Source organism: Mastigoproctus giganteus, chromosome 4 (genome assembly GCF_048544385.1).
Source record: "Mastigoproctus giganteus isolate SK-2022 chromosome 4, ASM4854438v1, whole genome shotgun sequence".
Classification (NCBI taxonomy): Eukaryota; Metazoa; Arthropoda; class Arachnida; order Uropygi; family Thelyphonidae; genus Mastigoproctus; species Mastigoproctus giganteus.
In genome coordinates this window covers 77617659-77641324 of record NC_143578.1, presented here as the reverse complement: position 1 = coordinate 77641324, position 23666 = coordinate 77617659, and the positions used below count along the sequence as shown (strand labels likewise).

General features: G+C 36.6%; 1 protein-coding gene across 1 annotated transcript in view; it reads left to right on the top strand.

Moving 5' to 3' along the window:
- LOC150086853 (dnaJ homolog subfamily C member 2) overlaps positions 1 to 23666 on the top strand; it is a 451294-nt gene that overhangs the window by 126659 nt on the left and 300969 nt on the right. Inside the window, exon 4 of the mRNA XM_090371629.1 lies at positions 8381 to 8479. Within this exon, the coding sequence (XP_090227755.1) occupies positions 8381 to 8479 (99 nt within the window). The remainder of the gene's footprint in view (positions 1 to 8380; positions 8480 to 23666) is intronic.

Below are 23666 nucleotides of genomic sequence, written 5' to 3'. Positions count from 1 at the left end.
GCACAGCACACGCTTCTTGATTAGACCAGGGTTCGAGCCCGTGACCACCAAATACGGAGGATGCAGAAAGGTCACGGAATGACCATCACATATCCCCGGAGCAATATGGCCTTAGTTGCCAATGCTCCTAAAAACCAAATAATGAAAAAATATATAAAAATAAAATTTGAAAGCACAGGTTTAAACGAAGCACAGGAAGTGGGTACCTAAACGGTGCTAGTGTCGACATCATTTGCTTTCTCCTCGTCTGCCAGTGTGCATGTGTTGTGAGCTATGCCTTAAATTTTAATAATTAGTGCCATTATTATTTTAAAATAATAATAATGTGTTCATTAGTGCCTTATTATTTTAAAAAAATTGTGCAACCATGTCTTCTAAGCATAGTGGTGAATCTATGCCTGCTCATGTTAAAAAAAAAAAATTGCAAATCTCTAACAATTGAAGTGAAAATGGACATTAGCATTAGCATTAGTAGAGGCATTTGATGCAAGAAAGCAAGCTTATGCAGCATCAGCCAAAAAAAAAAAAAAAAAAAAAGTAACATAAATAAATAAAAATAACCACTTCCACTTCACTCCTCTGTTCGTTCGAAATACCTGTCCAGCTGAGCCTTAAACTTATTTAGGCTATCAACTTCCACGACAAGGGGGATGGAAGTCTGTTCCACCCACCAACCACCCGCTGGCTAAAGGCAAATTTCCGCACATCTATCCTACATCTGTCTTTCCTCAATTTGAATTTATGCCCTCTCAGGTGATTTTTCTGAGCTAGAGGAAGAATCCCATCAGCATTGAGCATGCTCAAACCATTCAAGGCTTTGTACACCTCTATCAGATCACCCCGCTGGTGCCTAGTTTCCAGACACTGTAATTTGCAAAACTTAAGCCTTTCTTCCTAAGAGAACCCCTTTGTCCCATTCACCAATCTAGTTGCCCTTCTCTGTACTCGTTCCAGCAGCTCTACATCCTTCCTGAAATGAGGCCTCCAGGCCTGTATACAGTACTCTAGGTGTGGCCTGACCATTGCCTTATACAAGGGAATAATCACCTCCTTATCCCTGCTAGAAAAATTCCTATATATCATTGACAATACACCATGAGCTATTCTTGCAGCTCGTCTGCACTGCTCAGAGAACTTCATATCTGCCTGCACCACCACCCCCAGGTCCCTTTCATTCTCTACCACTGTCAGTGTGGTACCACAGAGTTGATACGTTGCTCTGGGGTTGCTGTTTCCCATATGTAGTACTTTACATTTGTCAATGTTAAACTTCATTTGCCACCTCGAAGCCCATCTGCTCAACCTTTCCAAATCCTGTTGCAGCAGCATAGTGTCAGTAGTGTCCTTGACAACCCTGCCAACCTTCGTATCGTCTGCAAACTTGGACATTAAGCCTGATATACCATCATCAATATCATTTATAAATACAGAAAACAATAAAGGCCCCAATACTGAACCCTGAGGGACTCCACTAATAACATTAGTCCACGATGAGCAGTGTCCATTGATTACCACTCTCTGTCTTCTCCCCCTCAACCACCCCTTTATCCATAGCAGCAACTTGCCTCCAATGCCACACTGCTCCAATTTGTGCAGCAGTCTTCCATGTGCAACAGTATCAAAAGCCTTTCTAAGATCCAAGTATATAATATCAAAGTTATTCCCTGCATCCAGTTCTTTTGTGACTGCATCATAGTATCCAATCAAATTGGTCAGGCAAGACTTCCCCTTAACAAAACCATGCTGTGTCCTAGCTATAACTGAAGTCTTGTCTAGATGATCCTGCAGTGCTTCTTTCACCAGTGCCTCCATTAATTTTCCGGGAACAGAAGTTAAACTCACAGGTCTATAATTACTTGTTTCAGCCTTTGATCCTCCTTTGTGAATTGGGGTCACATTTGCACATCTCCAGTCAATGGGTACCTCCCCTGAGTCCAAGGAAGCTCTCATAATTATGGCTAAGGGTTTGCTTACCTCCTTTGCTGCCTCCTTTAATATAACTGGATAGATCCCATCCACCCCAGGTGCCTTTCTTGTGTTTATCTTCAACAATTTCTCCTCCACTTTGCTCTCAGTTATTACAAGATTCTCTAGCTTACTGCTAGAGTTGAATACACCTCTGGCATTCCCCTCGCTGAATAACTCCTCATGTGTGAATGTCGATGCAAAATATTCATTTAGTTTGTTAGCTACCCGAGCAGGGTCATCAACAGTTGACCCATCGATCTCAAGTGGACCAATCTGATTCATCCCCTTCCTTCTAGAGTTTACATAAGTAAAGAACTCTTTGCTGTTTTTCTTCGCATCCCTTGCCAAGGATCTCTCGTAATCTGCCTTCGCCTGCCTAACCTCCTTTGTAACTTGGTTACAGATCAACTTGTATCTATCATAGGCGTCCGTGTCACGTGTTAATTTGTATGTATCCCATGCATTTTTCTTCTCTGCCATATGCCTCATTAGTTCATCTGACAACCATTTAGGCCTAAACCTTGAACAATATTTCTTACTTGGTATGTAAAGCCTAGTAGCTTCCACGATAAGTTCTTTGAATGCTTCCCATTTTGAATTTGCTGTTGGCAATATCATCAGTTGATCCCACTGTATAGAATTTAAATACTGTCTCAGTCCATTGTAGTCGCCTTTACGAAAGCAATACCCCTTCCCTTTACCCCTAATGGTAGTTACCTCTTTGAGTAACTCCCACTTCAGCACACATTATTCATCATATGTAATCTGGTAGTGCCATTCGGAGGTGTGCAAGATTTTAAATTTAGCATGTTCTACTGTTGCAACCATTATGAATAAAACTGAGAAGGTCAAGCAGTTACATAGCTGCTAGTTGAAAATGACTGAATCATTTTCTGCTAGCAGGGGCTAGTTTTCCCATTTCAAAAACTGGACCAGAATTCACAATGTAAAAATTACTGGTGAGACAGCTAGCACCAACACTACAGGTGCTGAGGAATATTCTCCCATATTCCAAAAGTTAATGAATGAAGGTTGCTACACCCCAGACTTGGTCTTTAATATTGATGAAATGGGGCTGTACTGGAAGAAGATGCCTGGTAGGATGTACATAGCTTGTGAAGAGAGTGCCCCTGGTTATGAGGCTGGAAAAGATTGGCTTAAATTACTTCAGTGTGGTACTGCATCAAGCACTTTTAAGTTAAACCAATGTTAGTGTACCATTCAGAGAAGCCACGTGTTATGAAGGACATTGTGAAGACCTAACTTTTTAAATTAATTTTTGAATTGTTTTCAATTGATTTTTTACTGGAACCATTTTGCGTTAATCTTTTATTTGTTTTAATTTCTGGAGAGTATCATACGGATATAAATATGGATGTACTGAAGGAATTCCCCCACCTCCTTCAAAATTTTATACACATAAAGACTTAATACTTTGCTTATTTCGTATTTCAAATGTAAAAGGAAAGTTTGTGGGGGGGGGGGTCCCAGGAATAGACCAGTTTTTCACCTGCACTTCAGCATTTTCTTGTAACTTATATTCCATTTGTATTTGATAACATCCACAATTTGAATCATAGTGATCATGTTGTCTATTGAAAAAAAGTGCATTATTAAAAGTATCTATTAAAAAACATTTTTGTTTTTATATAACATATAAATGCCTGATTTATTAACAAACGTCTGAACTATTTTTTTTATGTTTAACTTCAACAGTTTCTCCTCCACTTTGCTCTCAGTTATTACAAAATCACTTAGCTCCCTGTCAGTTTGATAAACTTCTGGTATTCCCCTCCTTGAATAACTCCTGATGTGTGAATGTAGATACAAAATACTCATTCAGTTTATCAGCTACTTGAGCAGGATCATCAATAGTTGAACCATCTATGTTAAGTGGACCAATCTGATTCATCCCCTTCCTTCTAGAGTTTACATAAATAAAGAAACTCTTTGCTGTTTTTCTTTGCATCTTTTGCCAAAGACTTCTCGTAATCTGCCTAACCTCCTTTGTGACATGATTATAGACCAGCTTATATCTACCATAGGCTTCTGTGTCGCCTTATAATTTATATGCATCCCATGCATTTTTCTTCTCCACCACGAGTCTCATTAATTCATCTGACATCCATTTAGGCCTGAACCCTGAACAGTATTTCTTAGTTGGTATGAAACGCTTAGTAGCCTCCAAGATTAAGTCACTGGAAGGCTACCCATTTAGAAGTCACTGTTGGTAACACATCAGTTGATCCCACTGTATAAAATTTAAAAACTGTTTGAGACCACTGTAGTTACCTTTATGAAAGCAAAAACTCTTCCCTTTACCCTTGATGGTACTTACATCTTTAAGTAAATCCCATATCAATACACTGTGATCACTGTCACCTAATAGTTCCTTTATCTGCAGATTCTTAATGCATGAATAATCACTGATGATAATTGGATCAAGTGCGTTGCCCCTCAAATATGTTGCTGTAGAAAACAATCCTCCAATAAATCCACAAAAGTCTTGCTAGCCTGCGAGTGATCAACCCACAAGTTCCAGTCAATATCTGGAAAGTTAAAATCCCCCATTATAAGACATTCTGATTTACTGGCCCACTCTGTTGCTTTGCACAACTGTTCGTTGGACTCATCAGAGTCATCAGGCATAAAACACACTCCTACACCCATTTTCCCCTTTTCCAGTGTTTATGTCACACCAAACAGACTTAACATTGCACTGTCCGTCCCTGTCAACTGGATGCTGACAAGTTACTTCTGCTTGCTCAGACTAAGAACCTGAGAGGGCATAGATTCAAATTGAGGAAAGACATTTGTAGAATAGATGTGTGGAAGTTTGCCTTTAGCTAGTGGGTAGTTGATTGCTGGAACAGACTTCCATCTGTTGTTGTGGAATTTGATAGCTTAAATAAATTTAAGGCTGAACTAGACAAACAATTGGAGTAACCGGATTGGGGAAATGGGAAGGGTTTTTTTTTTTTTTTTGGCTGATGCTGTATAAGCTTCCTTTCTTGCATCATATGCCTCAACTAATGCTAAATGCGTACAGACAGCTTTTGGGGTGTTGTAACTAAGGTCATAAACTTTGTGTTTACAAAGGGAGACCACAAAGAGATTGAAATCGCCCCCACACAAAATGCCCCTGTGTTTCTCGTTGATTACATTCTATTCCAGGTCAATGAGGCCTATTCATGCAGTCCTGCTCATTTGTTAATACCAGACTTGTGGTAAAGTTTCATTTTATATCTATGATTGGTTGAGAGCTGAGACATTTTGTAACAATTTTTCTCAAATAATTAGTATATAAAAACTAATATCATTAAATATTTAGTTTCAGAGAAATAAATGTACATGATTGGCAACTCCTCTAACTTGTATGCCGATAGAGTCTAGAAATAAGAGGCAGAACACCATCATTCCCTGTCAATAAATTAGTAAAGGTTGTCTCCCATCATAATTACAAAAGACCTGCGGCGCATCCGTAGCCAGGTGGGAAGGAGCAGCAGTGTGTAGCACACGCTTCTTGATTAGACCGGGGTTCGAACCCGTCACCACCAAATACAGAGGATGCGGAAAGGTCAAGGAATGACCACTGCATATTCTCGGAGCAATATGGCCTTAGTTGCTAATGCTCCTAAAAACCAAAATACTAACAACAACAAAAGACCAATAAGAGATGGGTACATAGACAATATGTCACAAATGTCAAAATGTGTTGGTGGATAACTAACTGATCAGTAGTATACCATGATATTTTTGATGATGTCTAATTGTTTAATACATACATTTAAAAAAAAAAAACCTCTTAATCTGCCTTGCAGTTCTACCAGTGTTGTGCTGCTGATGATTTATATGTCATAAAGTTACAGCTTATGCTAATAGCAAAAGCTGTAACTTTGTGAATAAATTTGATAAATTGTGGGTTTAATTTGGCAGGCAGCTGAATTTTCTGGCATGAATTTAGCATTAGCATTAGTAGAGGCATTTGATGCAAGAAAGCAAGCTTATGCAGCATCAGCCAAAAAAAAAAATAAAATAAATAAAATAAAATAAAAATAAATAAATAATAAATAAAAAAATAACCACTTCCACTTCACCCCTCTGTTCGTTCGAAATACCTGTCCAGCTGAGCCTTAAACTTATTTAGGCTATCAACTTCCACGACAAGGGATGGAAGTCTGTTCTACCAACCAACCACAAATTTCCTCACGTCTATCCTACATCTGTCTTTCCTCAATTTGAATTTATGCCTTCTCAGGTGATTTTTCTGAGCAAGAAGAAGAATCCCATCAGCATTGAGCATGCTCAAACCATTCAAGGCTTTATACACCTCAATCAGATCACCTCGCTGGTGCCTAGTCTCCAGACACTGTAATTTGCAAAACTTAAGCCTTTCTTCGTAAGAGCAACCCTTCATTCCGTTCACTAACCTTGTTGCCCTTCTCTGTACTCATTCCAGCAGCTCTACATCCTTCTTGAAATGAGGCCTCCAGACCTGTATACAGTACGCAAGGTGTGGCCTGACCATTGCCTTATACAAGGGAATAATCACCTCCTTATCCCTGCTAGAAAAATTCCTATATATCATTGATAGACACCATGAGCTACTCTTGCAGCCCATCTGCACTGCTCAGAGAACTTCATAACTGCCTTCACAATTACCCCCCAGGTCCTTTTCATTCTCTACCACTGTCAGTGTAGTACCACAGAGTTGAAACGTTGTTCTGGGGTTGCTGTTTCCCATATGTAGTACTTTACATTTGTCAATGTTAAACTTCATTTGCCACCTCTCAGCCCATCTGCTCAACCTTTCCAGATCCTGTTGTAGCAGCATAGCGTCAGTAGCGTTCTTAGAAACCCTGCCAATCTTTGTATCATCTGCAAACTTGAACATTAAGCTTGATATACCATCATCAATATTATTTATAAATACAGAAAACAACAATGGACCTAACACCGAACCCTGTGGGACTCCACTAATAACATTAGTCCACAATGAGCAGTGTCCATTAATTACCACTCTCTGTCTTCTGCCACTCAACCATCCCTTTATCCATAGCAGCAATTTGCCTCCAATGTCACACTGCTCCAATTTGTGCAGCAGTCTTCCATGTGCAACAGTATCAAAAGCCTTTCTAAGATCCAAGTATATAATATCAAAGTTATTCCCTGCATCCAGTTCTTTTGTGACTGCATCATAGTATCGAATCAAATTGGTCAGGCAAGACTTCCCCTTAACAAAACCATGCTGTGTCTGAGCTATAACTGAAGTCTTGTCTAGATGATCCTGCAGTGCTTCTTTAACCAGTGCCTCCATTAATTTTCCGGGAACAGAAGTTAAACTAGTTTAACTCTATAATTACTTGTGTCGGCTTTTGATCCTCCTTTGTGAATTGGGGTCACATTTGCACATCTCCAGTCCATGGGTACTTTCCGAGTTAGGGTGTTGTAACTAACAAGATCAAAGAATGTTTCCATGCAGCATTCAAAAGTCTGCTGGTTCCAAACAGATTTCACAGATAGAAAGTTGGCAGATGAGTTTCTGAAAACGTTAATTAAAAATTTAACCTTAACTTAAATATAATCTTATTTGGAAAATCAATTTGTCATCGGATAGTACTAGTTGGTAAACAGGTTTTTTGAACCAAATTGAAATAAATTGATTTCACAAAATACACTTAATTCTAAACGATACTAGAAACTTCTCAGTATCACTGAAAGTAAAGAAATAGATAACTTGCAGGTACTGTCATTTTCAGTGTGAGCACCTATAAGCCATTGTTATCAGTGAAGAAAGAATTGATGTACAGTGGTCCTTGTTTAGAGAACTGACAAGTGTACAAAGAAGCTTGAAATATAACAAATTATCCAAAATCATGTTTGGCATTTTAACAGTTCCTCATAGCAATTCTATGTGCTTCCACATAAAAAAAAAAATATCCCTTTATACTTTGGGAAAGATATATAACACGAAGACTGCTAGAACTGCCACATATGGCTAATGGGTGATGCATTTTTTTATGGCATCATGCAGATTAAAAGTATAACATGTATGCTTTTGAATAAGACACTATCGTGCAGCTAATGTCTGTATATTGAAAAACAACCCGATATCATCTTCTGGTGAAGCAAGTCTGAATTTCACAATCTTCTACTCACTGTTACTTGGAACATGGATTTTAAGAATTATTGGCCCTCAAAAAATTGTTTAGATACTAAGGAATACATTGATTCATGCTTCTTCAGAGTTTATCGCTAATCCTTGGGATTGATATATTTATTATTTTCTGTTATATGAAGAATCATATTTTATCAAGTCCTTTATTAATTTTAAAATTAGTATATTAAGACTGGTGATATGTATTAATTTGTATTTCCATTTAACAAGAAATTATCTCATTTTATGTTATAGATAGAAAAATGGTGCTGAAACACCATCCTGATAAACGCCGAAATGCTGGTGAGCATGTTCGGGATCTAGAACATGATTATTTTTCATGTATTACTAAAGGTAATTTTTCTCTTACAGTGCATTTTAGATATGCTTTTTCATTAAATTAAAATATCTTGTCTTTTATTTTTTGGCCAGCTGGAGCTTCCATAAGTGAGTGAGTGCTATCGTCTTAATATTGAAGATAGAACAAACTTCTTAACTGTGGGTTGCCCTAAGAAGCAAACAAATAGCAAAACTGAATGGTTCTCTGTTATTATTACATTTTAAGTATGAAGTACTTCTATTACAGCCTGTTTTGAGGCTTATCTGTCTTCCATCAGATAACTAATGATGTGGATTAATGAATCTCTAACTGCATCCAAATTGTCTTGAGTATTAGGTAATTCTGTGTGAATTATAATATCACTGAAACAGCTGTTTCAGTGATATTATCACTGAAACAGCCGTTCTGTTTAAACAAAGTTAGAAACTTTGTTTATAAGATTTGCTTCTTAGGATAATTCATAGTTAAAGAAATTTGTTCTGTCTTGAGTATTAAGACTGTAGCATTTATTCATCACATTTAAAATTCTGCTAACTGCAGAATTTCAGATACATAGAAGGATTGCCAATTTATTTCATAAACCATATAGTTTTTATATAAATAATCAAAGTTTTAACTTTAACTAAGTAATTGCTGGTTTGTGTGTCATTATGACTTACAGCAAGTACTTCCTTCATCCATCAGAACAGTCTCAGGTCATTGGAGCATGGACTTCATTAGCTACTGAAAGTGTTCTGCATGGTTGTTGATCAGTACAAACTATACTGCATCCTGAGGTGTTTCACATTTAATGGTGGGGATCCCTGACACAAACTGCCCTTTCCACCTCATCTCATAGCTGCTCAGTTGGATTGAGATCTATGACTGAGCAGGTCAGAGCAGAATGGTAACATCATTCTCATGCTCCCTTTGAACTATTCCAGAATGATCTGTGCCTTATGACACGATGCATTATCCTATTGAAAATAACTTACCAGACAAATAAACTGTGTGCACAAAAGGGGTGAACCTAGTCAATAGCAGTGTTTCAAGTAGGCTGTAGTCACTAGAAGATTAACATTCAGATGTTAATCTTCTGGTTGCATGACCAAAAGTATGTCACAAAAACATTTCCCACATTATCCCACTTCTGCCCCAGCAGAAGTGGGATAATGTGGGAAGTGTTGCCACTTCTCTTTGATAGGTCCATTGATTCATGCTACTATTGATTTATCTTGGTCTTGCCATTACCATGGAACTATTAGAACCAAAAATTCATCAGACCAGGTGACACATTTGAAATGACCCCTTTATACTTCGTAGATGTCCACTGTCGGTGTTCCTGTGTCTTTATAGCTGACAAGAATAGAACCTGGTGAGGTCATTTGCTGCTTAACCCATGCACTCCTGTTGTTCTGATCTGTCAGTACTGATAGTATTGCACAAAGTGCACAGTAAAATGGTGCTGCGCTAGCAAATGACAGTGCAGTGACTTGTTTATTAGACTGCATAATGCATTTTACCTTCTGTTGGCATGTCATATCAACAAATTATCTGTGACCTCAAGACTGCCATTGGCTTGATGTTTTCTGGTTGTTGGACCGTTTTGGATATACTCTAAATACTGTTCCTGAGTACTCCCAGCAGGGCAGTAATGTCTATAATACTTGCATTGGCACATCTGGCACTGACTCTCACACCAAAGTCACTTATGTTCCACTGCTTATATAGCCTGGTCTGGACATGTAAATTGTCTCTGGAGCAGTTGATTCATTGGATGATGGTGTATCTAAAAAAACTGGCCACTTAGTGTATATAAGCCTCTTTTTATTTATTTATTTAAAAAAAATATTTTTTTATAGTATTAAGTACTATTAAAAAAGCTACTTTATATTTATGCTAACACTCAGAGTAGAAGTGTTAGCCATATGCTAAAACCATATGCTGTTATGGACCTTATATGATATATAAGGTCCATAACAGTATTTCTATCTTTTCCTGTCTAACCATCTCTTTCATCCCACAATACCCACCAGCCTCTATCAGTCATCTGACATTCCAATTCTCCTCCTTCCTTTTGTTCTTTTTTCATTCCAATTCTGTTTTTCTTTTAGCATTAGCATTAGTAGGGGCATACGATGCAAGAAAGCAAGCTTATGCAGCATCAGCCAAAAAAAATCTGCTCTCATTTCACCCCTCCATTCATTCCAGATACCTGTCCAGCTCAGCCTTAAATTTATTTAGGCTATCAGCTTCCACAACAAAAGATGGAAGTCTGTTCCACCAATTAACTACCTGCTGGCTAAAAGCAAACTTCTGCACATCTATCCTACAACTGTCTTTCCTCAAGTTGAATTTATGCCCTCTCAGGTGATTATTCTGAGCAAGAGGAAGAATCCCATCAGCATTGAGCATGCTCAAACCATTCAAGGCTTTATACACCTCAAATCAGATCACCTCGCAGGTGCCTATTCTCCAGACACTGTAATCTGCAAAACTAAGCCTTTCTTTGTAAAAGCAACCCTTCGTTCCATTCACTAACGTTGCCCTTCTCTGTGCAGGTGACCCCTGCTTAACGCTGATAATTCATTCTGGAAAAACAGAGTGCTAAGTGATTCCGCACTAAGCAAGCGCCGCATTCCCATAAGGTAACACATGTATTTGTGACTTGCGGTCAGTGCCATAGGATATTTCCTAATCAATAATAAACGGTAGTGAAAATATGTACAAATGTCGGTCAAAATATTTAATATTCAAATATTTGTACATATAAAATATTCTGCATTATATATGTATATAATTATGTGGTAACTACTTACGTATCAAAATTAAACTTAAAATTTCAATTAAAACAATGAATTTAATTGATAAATTTAATCATGAAAAATGTGTCGATTTTGGGTTGAACTTTGGCCCTCTTCCATGTAAACTAAAAGGGGTATTAATTTTAAATCCCCCACAGCATTACCACCCACAATAAAGTCAACCAATTCTTCGCTGCTTTGAAACCTGGCGTGTTTTTTTTCTTCTTTCAATATGAAACTTCTTTTAGGTATTCATTTCCACAAAAGTCCTGCTTCATCTATGTTAAAAACTTGTTGAGAAGTATAACACATAATACTCTTCAATAATTTTAACAGTTCTTTTTTGAAAGTTTCGCTCCTTCTGCACTTGCAGCTTCTCCCTGGATTTTAAATCTATTCACCCAGCCCTTACTAGTTTTAAATGATTACATATTTTTTTTTTTTTTTTTTTTTAGGTGAGTTTTCTTCAGATCATCATATTGGCTAATCTCTCTCTCTCTCTCTGGTTTTTTTTTTTTTTTTAATAATATTTAACTTAACTGAATTCTGCATTGGATATTATCTTCAATAAAATTAGTTAAAGTCTTTCCATTTCAATCCTAATAGCCAGCCTAGCCCTAGTTGCTTGCAGTGGAACGGATATCTTTCCTGCTGCTAAAATTAATTCTTTATTTTTTTATAATTGTTCTTACAGTTAAACTTGGAAGTCCTAAATTATGGCACACATCCACTTGTCGTTGACTGTAATCAATTCGCTTCAAAACGTCTAATTTAATTTTCAAATTCAGTATTTCTCTTACATTTATAGTCTTTGTACTGCACCCAGACGTTGCTTTTTCATTCTTATTGGCCATTATTAACGCTTCGAAAATGTAACTGCGTTGGTTGCATTAATTACGATACAATGTTCAAATAAACTGCCCATCATGCACGATGCCTAATACTGTATTGAGTGATGACTAGACTTCAGATAAATGCATATAACACAAATATTACAAGCAATATACTTGATCATATTTTAAAATGTTGATCTCGGAACTACGTAACAAGTCACTGTAATGCAATTAAATTAGCGTGCAAGAAAATTTCACTGAGCGTGGGAAAATTTCTCAAGTTGGCATGGGAAACATTTTAATGCTGTTTTGCTATTCATTTTCAAGCTGTCTACTCCATCAAATGAAACGATTTCGTTAAATATGCCAAAAATTCAATCTGTAAAAGAGCGTTATAGTGATCTGTGACAGCGTTATAGTCAGATACAGGTTATAATATAAGAACAGCGTTATAGCGAATCAGCGTAAGGCGAACTGGGCTATAACAGGGGCCAGCTGTACTCGTTCCAACAGCTCTACATCCTTCTTAAAATGAGGCCTCCAGACCTCTATACAGTACTCAAGGTGTGGCCTGACCATTGCCTTATACAAGGGGATAATCACCTCCTTATCTCTGGTAGAAAAATTCCCGTATATCATTGACACAAGACACCATGAGCTACTCTTGCAGACCATCTGCACTGCTCAGAAAACTTCATATCTGCCTGCACAATCACCTCCGGGTCCTTTTTATTCTCTACCACTGTCAGTGTAGTACCACAGAGTTGATACGTTACTCTGGGGTTACTTCTTTCCATATGTAGTACTTTACATTTGTCAATGTTAAACTTCATTTGCCACCTCTCAGCCCATCTGCTCAACTTTTCTAGATCCTGTTGCTCCAGCATACTGTTATTAGTGTCTTTAACAACTCTGCCAACCTTCGTATCATCTGAAAACTTGGACATTAAGCCTGATATACCATCATCAATATCATTTATAAATACAGAAAACAACAATGGACCCAACACTGAACCCTGAGAGACTCCAATAATAACATTAGTCCACGAAGAGCAGTGTCCATTGATTACCACTCTCTGTCTTCACTCACTCAACCATCCCTTTATCTTTCATGTGCAACAGTTTAAAAAGACTTTCTAAGATCCAAATATATGATATCAAAGTTATTCCCTGCATCCAGTTCCTTTGTGACCACTTCATAGTATCCAATCAAATTGGTTAGACAAGACTTCCTCTTAACAAAACCATGCTATGTCCGAGCTATAACTGAAGTCTTGTCTAGATGATCCTGCAGTGCTTCTTTAACCAGTACCCCTGTTAATTTTCCTGGAACAGAAGTTAAACTAACAGGTCTATAATTACTTGTGTCGCCCTTTGATCCTCCTTTGTGAATTGGGGTCACATTTGCACATCTCCAGTCCATGAGTATCTCTCCATTAATTCCTCCATTAATCTTATGTCCATGAGTACCTCTCCTGAGTCCAAGGAAGCTCTCATAATTATGGCTATGGGTTTGCCTACTTCATTTTCTGCTTCCTTTAATATAACTTCATAGATCCCATCCACCCTGGGTGCCTTTTTTATGTTTATCTTCAACAATTTCTCCGCCACTTTCCTCTCAGTAATTACAAAATCATCTAGCTCACTGCCAGAGTTAATTCACCTCTGGCATTCTCCTCCCTGAATAACTTCTCATGTGTGAATGTAGATGCCAAATACTCATTTAGTTTGGTAGCCACCTGAGCAGGGTCATCAACAGTTGAACCATCAATATCCTGTGGACCAATCTGATTCATCCCCTTTCTTCTAGATTTTACATAGGTAAAGAACTCTTTGCATCCTTTGCCAAAGATTTCTCATAATCTGCCTTTGCATGCCTAATCTCCTTTGTGACTTGGTTACAGACCAGCTTATATCTATCATAGGCTTCCATGTCACCCATTAATTTATATGTATCTCATGCATTTTTCTTCACTGCCACGTCTCATTAGTTCATCTGACATCCATTTAGGCTTAAACCTTGAACAATATTTCTTAGTTGGTATGTAAAGTCTAATAGCTTCCAAGATTAATTATTTGAATGCCTCCCATTTTGAATTTGCTGTTGTTAACATCATCAGTTGGTCCCAATGATTAGAATTTAAATACTATCTCAGACACCGTAGTCGCCTTTACGAAAGCAAAAACCATTCCCTTTACCACTGATGGTAGTTTACCTCCTTGAGTAAATTCTGCTTCAGCACACTGTGATCACTGCCTCCTAGTGGTTCATTTATCTGCAGATTCTTAATGCAAGAAGAATCACTACTGATAATCAGATCAAGAGTATTACTCCCTCAAGTTGTCTCCCAAATATGCTGATGTAGAAAACAATGGTCCAATAAAATCACAATAGCCTTGCTAGTGTGTGAGTGACCAACCTATAAATTCCAGTCACTATACGAGCAATTAAAATCCCCTATTATAAGACTCTGTGATTTACTGGCCCACTATTTCCCTGTACAGTTTTTTATTATACTCATCAGAATCATTAGGCCTAAAACACCCTCCTACTCTCAAATTTGATCTCCTAGTGCTTATGTCATACGAAACTGAGTCGACACTGCACTTTCCAGCAATGTCGACGGACTGCACTTCCTTGGATTTTATGTGTTTCTTAACTAATAGCATAACCCCTCCTCTTCCCTTCCTATCCTGTCTGTCCTTCCTTTACACATTGTACTCCCCAAATTCCAGTTCTGCATTCCTTATATCTGTGTGACACCACGTCTCTGATATCCCAACAGTATCTGCCTTTGATGCCGTCTTCCCTTTGTTCTCTTTCTCATTTTCACTTTTCCTTCAATTACATCTCTTAAACACTCTCTCCGCGTATTGCATGTCCAATTCAATTTTTTTCCTTTTCGTTATATCTTTTGTTGTACTTCAATTTTTTCCTTCCTTCCTTCATTCCTTCCTCAATATTTGCTCATTTCTAACCCTCTCTGCCTGTTTCACCTCATCTGAAAAGCTTCAAGCCTTCTGATGTCCTTCCTTAGTACCCATGCAGTGATTTGCTTCATGCAAAACATTTAACTAACCTTTTCCTTAATTGATATCAATCCTCCTTGTAAATATATGCTTCCTCTTCTCAGTTGCCATCTTACTCATTGCTATTCTAGTTCTAATTCCCTGACTGCTTTCCCATCACTTGCTAGCAGGTACCACAATATCTATATTTATCTATTTGTTATAATAATAATAATAAAATTATTTATTCACAAAACTTTTTACAAGATATCAGCACCATATCGTTTACAGATCTCACTGTCTGCACAATATTACCTCCCCTATCTTTACACTCTCCTTCCATTCCCATCACAATTTATATTGTTAGGGAGAGGCAACAATGCTGTCTCCCTCCCTAACACTATTCAATATATGCGGAGTTAATAATACCCTTTGTAGGTAGATGTAATAACACCCATGTCTTACCTCTCTACCTGTTTTTGTATCCCTTGTTATTACCCACACCCATTTTCAATATAACCATCCTTTGACCTCAAATAATTCCTCCATTAATCTTATGTCTTTCCAGCAATTCCCATATCCTTTAGTATATCCATTAATTTTTTTTCAATTTACCCTATTTAATGCATTTTTCCAAATCCACAAAAGAGACTTCAGTATTCTTATTCATTTCATTTCCTTCCATCAAAATTCTCATTATTCCTGTCATATGCCCCATTCCTCTCCCTTTCTGGAATTCATATTTTTTCTCCTCTATTCTTTCTCTCATACTTCTGTTCATTATTCTCAATGAACAAATTATTCATCTTTTCTTCATGCACTATTAAACAGATGGTTTTAAATCCTTACATTTGATTGAATTCTTTTGTCTTCTATATTGGAATCATAATATTACAGGAAACCCTTGATTAATGCAGTTTTAAGTAGTGCGCAAAATTTTTTTGATACTATCCCCTTAATATATGCGTTATCAAATTTTATTAGTGCGCTGTTTTTTTTCTTGCGGTGCTTGGCAACTCACAATGGTGCCTGAAGCGTCAAATACGTGACACGCACTCACCAGGGTCTTCCAACTTAAATGCATGGGAATCGACTCTGAAACGCTCGACAGCAGCACCCCCATACCACTCTGAAATTGAAATTTGCTCTGGTAACTCATATTCTTGTATAATTTTAACGTTAACGCAGATATTACATCATCATGCAAAATGTACAATTAATGTAGCTTAAGTAGTACATTAGCATTAGAATTAGTAGAGGCATTTGATGCAAGAAAGCAAGCTTATGCAGCATCAGCCAAAAAAAAATAAATAAATAAAATAAAATAAAATAAAAATAAAAATAAATAAAAAATAACCACTTCCACTTCACCCCTCTGTTCGTTCGAAATACCTGTCCAGCTGAGCCTTAAACTTATTTAGGCTATCAACTTCCACGACAAGGGATGGAAGTCTGTTCCACCAACCAACCACCCGCTGGCTAAAGGCAAATTTCCTCACGTCTATCCTACATCTGTCTTTCCTCAATTTGAATTTATGCCTTCTCAGGTGATTTTTCTGAGCAAGAAGAAGAATCCCATCAGCATTGAGCATGCTCAAACCATTCAAGGCTTTATACACCTCAATCAGATCACCTCGCTGGTGCCTAGTCTCCAGACACTGTAATTTGCAAAACTTAAGCCTTTCTTCGTAAGAGCACCCCTTTGTTCCATTCACCAATCTTGTTGCCCTTCTCTGTACTCGTTCCAGCATCCCTACATCCTTCTTGAAATGAGGCCTCCAGACCTGTATACAGTACTCTAGGTGTGGCCTGACCATTGCCTTATACAAGGGAATAATCACCTCCTTATCCCTGCTAGAAAAATTCCTTGAAAAATCGCATCCCTGTAGAAGCAGTCTCTCCTGTTAACAAGTACAGACCAGGCTGAAAAAAATTCTACCCATTGAGCCTTGCACAATCTTTCCAGGGCCGAATTGATCGACAGGGGCTCTCATCATATACTCCCTCCTATCGTGTCTGGGCAGAATTGCAGACACTTTCAAATTCAACCCTAATTCACGGCTTTTTTTCAACAGTGACCTGTACTTGTTAAGTAATTCCGCCGGTCTCCTACTCTTAATATCATTAGTGCCAACGTGTACAACTATATCACCTTTTGTGCCCTTAAAAGATGATATCTGCTCTACAACTTCATCAACCTTTGCCCCTGGCAGACCTACCCTGGTCCTGTTCCACCTATCCTTTTTACAAAGCATGTTTCCCGTTTCCCTGACAATAGAGTCACCAACAACTACTAGTTCCTTTGGGACCAGCGCATTCTGCCTTGGGGGCTGCCGCTGTGTTGCATGATGACCAGAGTGCAAGCTCTGGTCATCTGGGCAGCTGAGAGCTTGATGGGCCCCTCACTTTTAATCCTTCGAGGGCATCCACTCTGTTCTTCAAGCTCTTATATAGGCCCATAACAATGCTGAGTTGTCGCCTGATTTCCTTACACTCCTTGCATTGCGTACACACAAAGACATCCCCCATGGCAGTGTCATGTCCCATACCCGACTGCTCCACCAACATCAAGCAAATAGTGCATTTTAATAGGCTGTGATTCAGAGGGCAACTGCCTCCCTCAGTTCTCCCCTGAGCTGCAGCACTCCCATTAACTTGAGCCTTTTGCTTTGCTGCTCTGGAGTCATGATTTCGATTTAATTTCAATAAAATTTCAATTTCAGTACAAAATTAAAACCCTAAACTTATATCCCAACACAGTTATAACGCTATATTTATGTTTCAGTAACGAGTGTTATCTACGAAATCCCTTTATATAACTTCCGTATCAAGTTAAGTATTAATTATTTATTTTTTTCTAATTATTTATGTTACGTAACCCAAGTCGTTATATGTATAGTTAAAAGTACAATTTAATTGACAATGAAGTTCAACAAGATTAATTATCTGATTAATTGACAATATTATGTACTATACTATACTATATTAAGCTTATGCTATCTATTATCGCGTAACAATGACGGCAATTACGAACGGTAAACATGTGGATTTGATACCCTTTCCGATACTAAGTAATACCTACAAAATCTCTATCTAAGTTACTTTAAACTAAGTATCGTAATTAGGAATATAAAGCTGCTCTAGAAAATAAGTTAATATGCCAATTTAAGCTAATAAAACAGAAAATAAATCAGAAAAAACTTCTCTGTTCCAGGAGCGGCAAAAATGTACGTCCGCACAGGCTACGCTCATTTGTTCTGTATTATTTTCGCTTTGATTTTTCACAATTTGTTCAATTTTAGTGATTCCTGTGTTGTGTTTAGTGAGGATCTGGTGCTAATTTCATCTTGTATGAAAGTGCTCTGTAAAGTTCTCACTAGTTGCCGGGCAGTTCCTCAGCAATCCTCGACGAGTGTAGAAGTGCGGCAGGCTTATCGCTCATCCTACCAAAACAAATTTTTTTTTAAATTACCTTTCATAGTTATGGACAGGAAAAAGGGTAATAAACGAAAATTCATCACTTTGGATACTAAACTTGATATCATTAAGAGATTTGATAATGGCAAAAGCAAAGCAAACATAGGTAGGGCACTAGGCTTTGGTGAGTCAACCATACGTGCCGTTTTGAACAAAGCAAGTGAGTACCAAGAAAAAGGCAAAATGGCATCTGCATCTTTAAGTATGCATTGCACTAGGAATAGAAGTCCATTAATGATTGAAATGGAAGATTTGCTTTTTATTTGGTTAGAAGATTGTAATCAGAAACACATTCCTATTGATGGAAATAACATCAAGGTTAAAGCTTTGAGCCTTTTTTCTTCATTAAAAGAAAACAAATATCAAGGGGATACTTCAACATTCTTGGCTAGTAAAGGCTGGCTAGAAAATTTCAAAGCTCGATCTGGCATAAAAAATATTAAATTAACAGGTGAAGCAGCCAGTGCCGATAAAGATGCAGCAGCCAAATATCCCATTGAACTGAAGAAAATAATTGAAGAAAATGGGTATGATTATCGTCAGATTTTGAATGATGACGAAACTGGCCTTTTATGGAAAAAAATGGCAATGAGAACATTTTTGGCAAGAAAAGAAGCAACTGCACCAGGTCATAAAGCATCCAAAAATAGATCAACACTTCTACTTGGAGGTAATGCTGAAGGAGATTGCAAATTGAAACCGATGCTAATTTATTGTACAATGAACCCAAGAGCGTTAAAAGGCTGTAACAAGCAATCCTTTCCAGTAATTTGGAAATCAAATAAAAGGCTTGGGTGACAAAGCAGTTGTTTGAAGAATGGTTCACTATGCATTTTTGTCTTGCAGTCGAAAAATACTGCAAGGCAAGTAATTTAGATTTCAAAGTTCTTTTAATTTTAGATAATGCCCCTGGGCATCCTACCTCACTCACTGATTTAAATAACAATGTGAAGGTTATATTTCTACCACCAAATAGAACTTCTTTACTCCAGCCAATGGATCAAGGAGTTATTTCTACATTCAAAGCATATTATTTGAGACAAACTTTTGCTCAGGCAATTCAAGCTACAACTGGAGATTACGCAATCACTCTCGATGAATTTTGGAAAAAACACGATATTAAAGAAGCAGTTAAGAACATACACAAATCGTGGGAAGAAATTACGAACAGCTGCATGAGAGCAGTCTGGCAGAATGTTTTGCCTGAATGCACAAATGATTTTTGCGGTTTAATTAATCCTGTCAACAAAGTTATTGATGAAATTACTACAATTGGAAAAGACCTCGGCTTTGAGGAAGTAGATTCAGAAAACGTTAGAGAATTATTGGAATAGCATTCAAAAGACTTAAGTAACGACGATCTTCTTGAAATTGAGCATCAACATGCATACGAGGAAGAAGACGAAAATGAAGCAGAAGAAAAGCAATTTGCTCCCAAAGAAATTTCATTCAAAAAACTTGAAGAACTAGTTAATACACTTGAAAAAGCAAAAGAACTCATACTAGAGATTGATCCAGATGCAGAGAGAAGCATGAACATTCGTTGAGGGTTAGATAAGCAAATTGATTGTTATTGCAAAATCATGGAGGAAAGGAAGAAAGCTACCACTGTTCAATTGAAGTTAGATAAGTTTTTTGCAAAAAATAAAATTTAAATCATTCTATCTTTTTTTAAATTTATTCCTTAATAATTTAAGAACTGCAGTGCATTATAGGTACGTATTGAGTAAGAAAAAATATGTTTTTACAATTTTATAATTTTCAAGGATTCATTATAATTATTCCCATTGTTTCTTAAGTTTGATTAGTGCGGTTTTAATATGTGTGGTATATTTCAAGGATTCATTAATCGCACTAATCAAGGGTTTCCTGTAGTCATAAAATCCATTTTTTTAAATGCAAGTGATTTACATTGTAGTATATATATTGTTAATAAAGGCACATCCTTTAAACTATTTTTCAACATAGTTGCCATAGCTGTGATGAGGCTCTAGCAATCACCTGACCTCCTCCACTGTTGTAGACAGTTTTGAAAGTTGAAATCTTTATACTAACTGTGTGAGAGATGTATGTGTCCCAGCAATACTGCATTAATGTTTAATATGGTTAGATGATGTGGATGGACTGCCACTCCTGTTGTCATCCACTACACTCATCCATCTTTTTGCAAACTCAAGGCACTACTTCCTCACATGTTGTACTGACATGATGTAACATGGCATTGAAGCTGTGTGCAGACACAAGGTTCTGATGGATTTACCCTGGTGGGGTATTTTGTTACTGAACCATACATACATTTAGTTTGGTTGCCATTTTCCAGTTAATGTTGTTGGAACATGGACAAATCTATGTTCAGTTGCCTGCTGCCCACTGGTAGAATTACACATCAATCAATTTCCTTGTTAAAACTCACTGTGATTGTTTAACACTGAGATGTATTAGTCTATATTGCATAAAATATGTAGTACAGGCTAAGTGAAATGTTAGATACACTGTAACATTAAATTGTATCTCCTTTATATGTGGCACAAAGCTAAATTTGATTTAGAAATGCCATTCAGTAAGATGCCAGAGAAATACAATGTTATATTTAAGAGAGAAACTATGGAACCGTACTTTTTGGTTGATACACTGTAACATTAAATGTTAGATACACTGTAACATTAAATTGTATCTCCTTTATATGTGGCACAAAGCTAAATTTGATTTAGAAATGCCATTCAGTAAGATGCCAGAGAAATACAATGTTATATTTAAGAGATAAACTATGGAACCGTACTTTTTGGTATTTTTGTGGGTGTGTGTGTTATTTTATGTATGGAATAAAATATAATTTCAAGCTAGCAGCACATTATATCAGTAAATATAAATTATTTGATAAAATCCAAGTAATAAATTTATAACTTCATTTAACTAAATATGCAGTACTGGACATAACTTACAAATGCCTTTCTTAAATTGTTCCTCATACTTGCAGCAGGTATATTCCTATAAAATCCATTCCTATAAAATTCTATATAAAATAAAAATAGCACAAGTTCAAGCAATTTTCCCAACATTGCTAACCAGCTTTTGGATTTATGATGGTGATCTTTTTTTTCCTTCTTCTTTTTCGATCCATTCTCTTATCCACCATCCTAACATTATTTTTGTCTTCTTTTTCACAAAAGCACCATAAAACTATGGCTTTGATATTGAACTCAGACTTTTTTAAAAAAAACATTCAGTGAATTTGTGCTTGAAATTTCATTGTTTGTATAAATACAAATTAGTTAACGAATTAGTCTTAGTGTTCAGGTACATTAGTCTATATTACATAAAATATACAGTATGGACAAAATGAAGTATTAGGTATGCTGTAATGTTAAACCATATTTTTTTATGTGGTGTAGTGTGAAGCTAAATTTTCCTATAGAAAGTTATACTATATTATACTTAAAGAGATTTTATTTCTGCCAGTTTTTTGGATTTATGACAGAGATCTCTTTTTTTTTTTATTATTTTTTTTATTTAAGTATTCGACAAATTTTTGGATGAAATTTTAAGTTGTTTGTATTAGTTAACAAATCAGCCATCAGTTTTGCTAGTCTGTATTGCTTAAAATATGTGGTACTAGCAAAATGAAATATTAGATATACTGTAACATTAAACTGTACTTCATTTATGTGTGGTGCAAAGTTAAATTTGATTTAACTTTGTTTACAGGAACAAGTTTACATTGCTCATGCATTAGGATATGCAGTTTGCATAGGAAAGAATTTAGCCCAATGCCACAATAAATCGGAAAACTGAATTTTAGTTGATTTTATTAAATATAATACGGCTGTTCTGTTGATGTAATATTGTTTAATAACGCTTTTTATAGAAAATTATTTGTACTCGTACAGTACATTTTTTGAATGAATTACTCTCTAGAAAAGTTTAATGCAAATTTTACTTTTCTAGAGAGTACTGTTTAATTACAGTTTAATGTTACAGTATATTAGATAACTGTAACATTAAACTGTACTTCATTTATGTGTGGTGCAAAGTTAAATTTGATATAACAGTGTCATTCAGTAAAGTTCCAGAGAAATAGAATGCACATTTAAGAAGGAAGATTTTTTTTTTGTGTATTATAAAATAAGGACAAGGTAACACATTCACTGTTTACTTTGTATTGTATGTAGATCTCATTTTTTTAGTTTCAAGTCCTAGGAAACTTGATGTAATCAGATACTTGATGTAATCAGATAATTTGCAAACAATATGCAGTGCTTAGAAAGAAATATGAAAATAGATGTAGTGTTTTAAAGTGAAGGATGATAATGTCATATGTTTCTGAGTGCTTAATCTTGCCATTTATCACCATCATCATCATCAGCCATTTTCAATCCACTGCAGGATGAAGGCCTCTCCAGCAGCTTTCCAGTTCCTTCTGTTTTGAGCACTGGCCATCATTTACTACCCAAAAACTCATGAATTTCATCTATCCATCTCCGCCTTTGTCTTCCAAGTTTTCTTCTAGCTCCTCTTGGGTACCATTCTGTTATTTTCTTAGTCCATCTGTCATCATATCTTCGAGCTATGTGTCCTGCCCAAGACCATTTTAGTTCTTTAGTTTTGATAAGAATGTCCTTTACTTGAGTTTGCTGCCTAATCCATGTGTTTCTCTTCTTATCTAACAGTCTGATTCCCAATATAATTCGTTCCATTCGCTGTGTAGTTCTCAGCTTCTCTTCCATTCTTTTGGTGTTCCCAAGTTTCTCTTCCATTCTTTTGGTGAGTGCCCAAGTTTCACTTCCATAAGTCATGGTGGGGGTATACATTGGTTCATTATTTTACGTTTCAGACAAACTGGGATATTGCTCTTCAGTATGTGACTATATTTCCTGAATGCTATCCATCCAAAATTTATTCTTCTCTTGACTTCCAGCCATTTATCATTATTACAGCTAATAACTTGTCCCAGATAAGTATATGACTCCACCTTTTCAATTACTGCTCCTTCAATCATTATTTCCCTTTCCGTGGCATACTTGTTCATCATTACTTTTGTTTTAGCCATATTCATCTTTAGTCCAAAATCCTTACTAACTGTGCATAACTGATTAAGATTT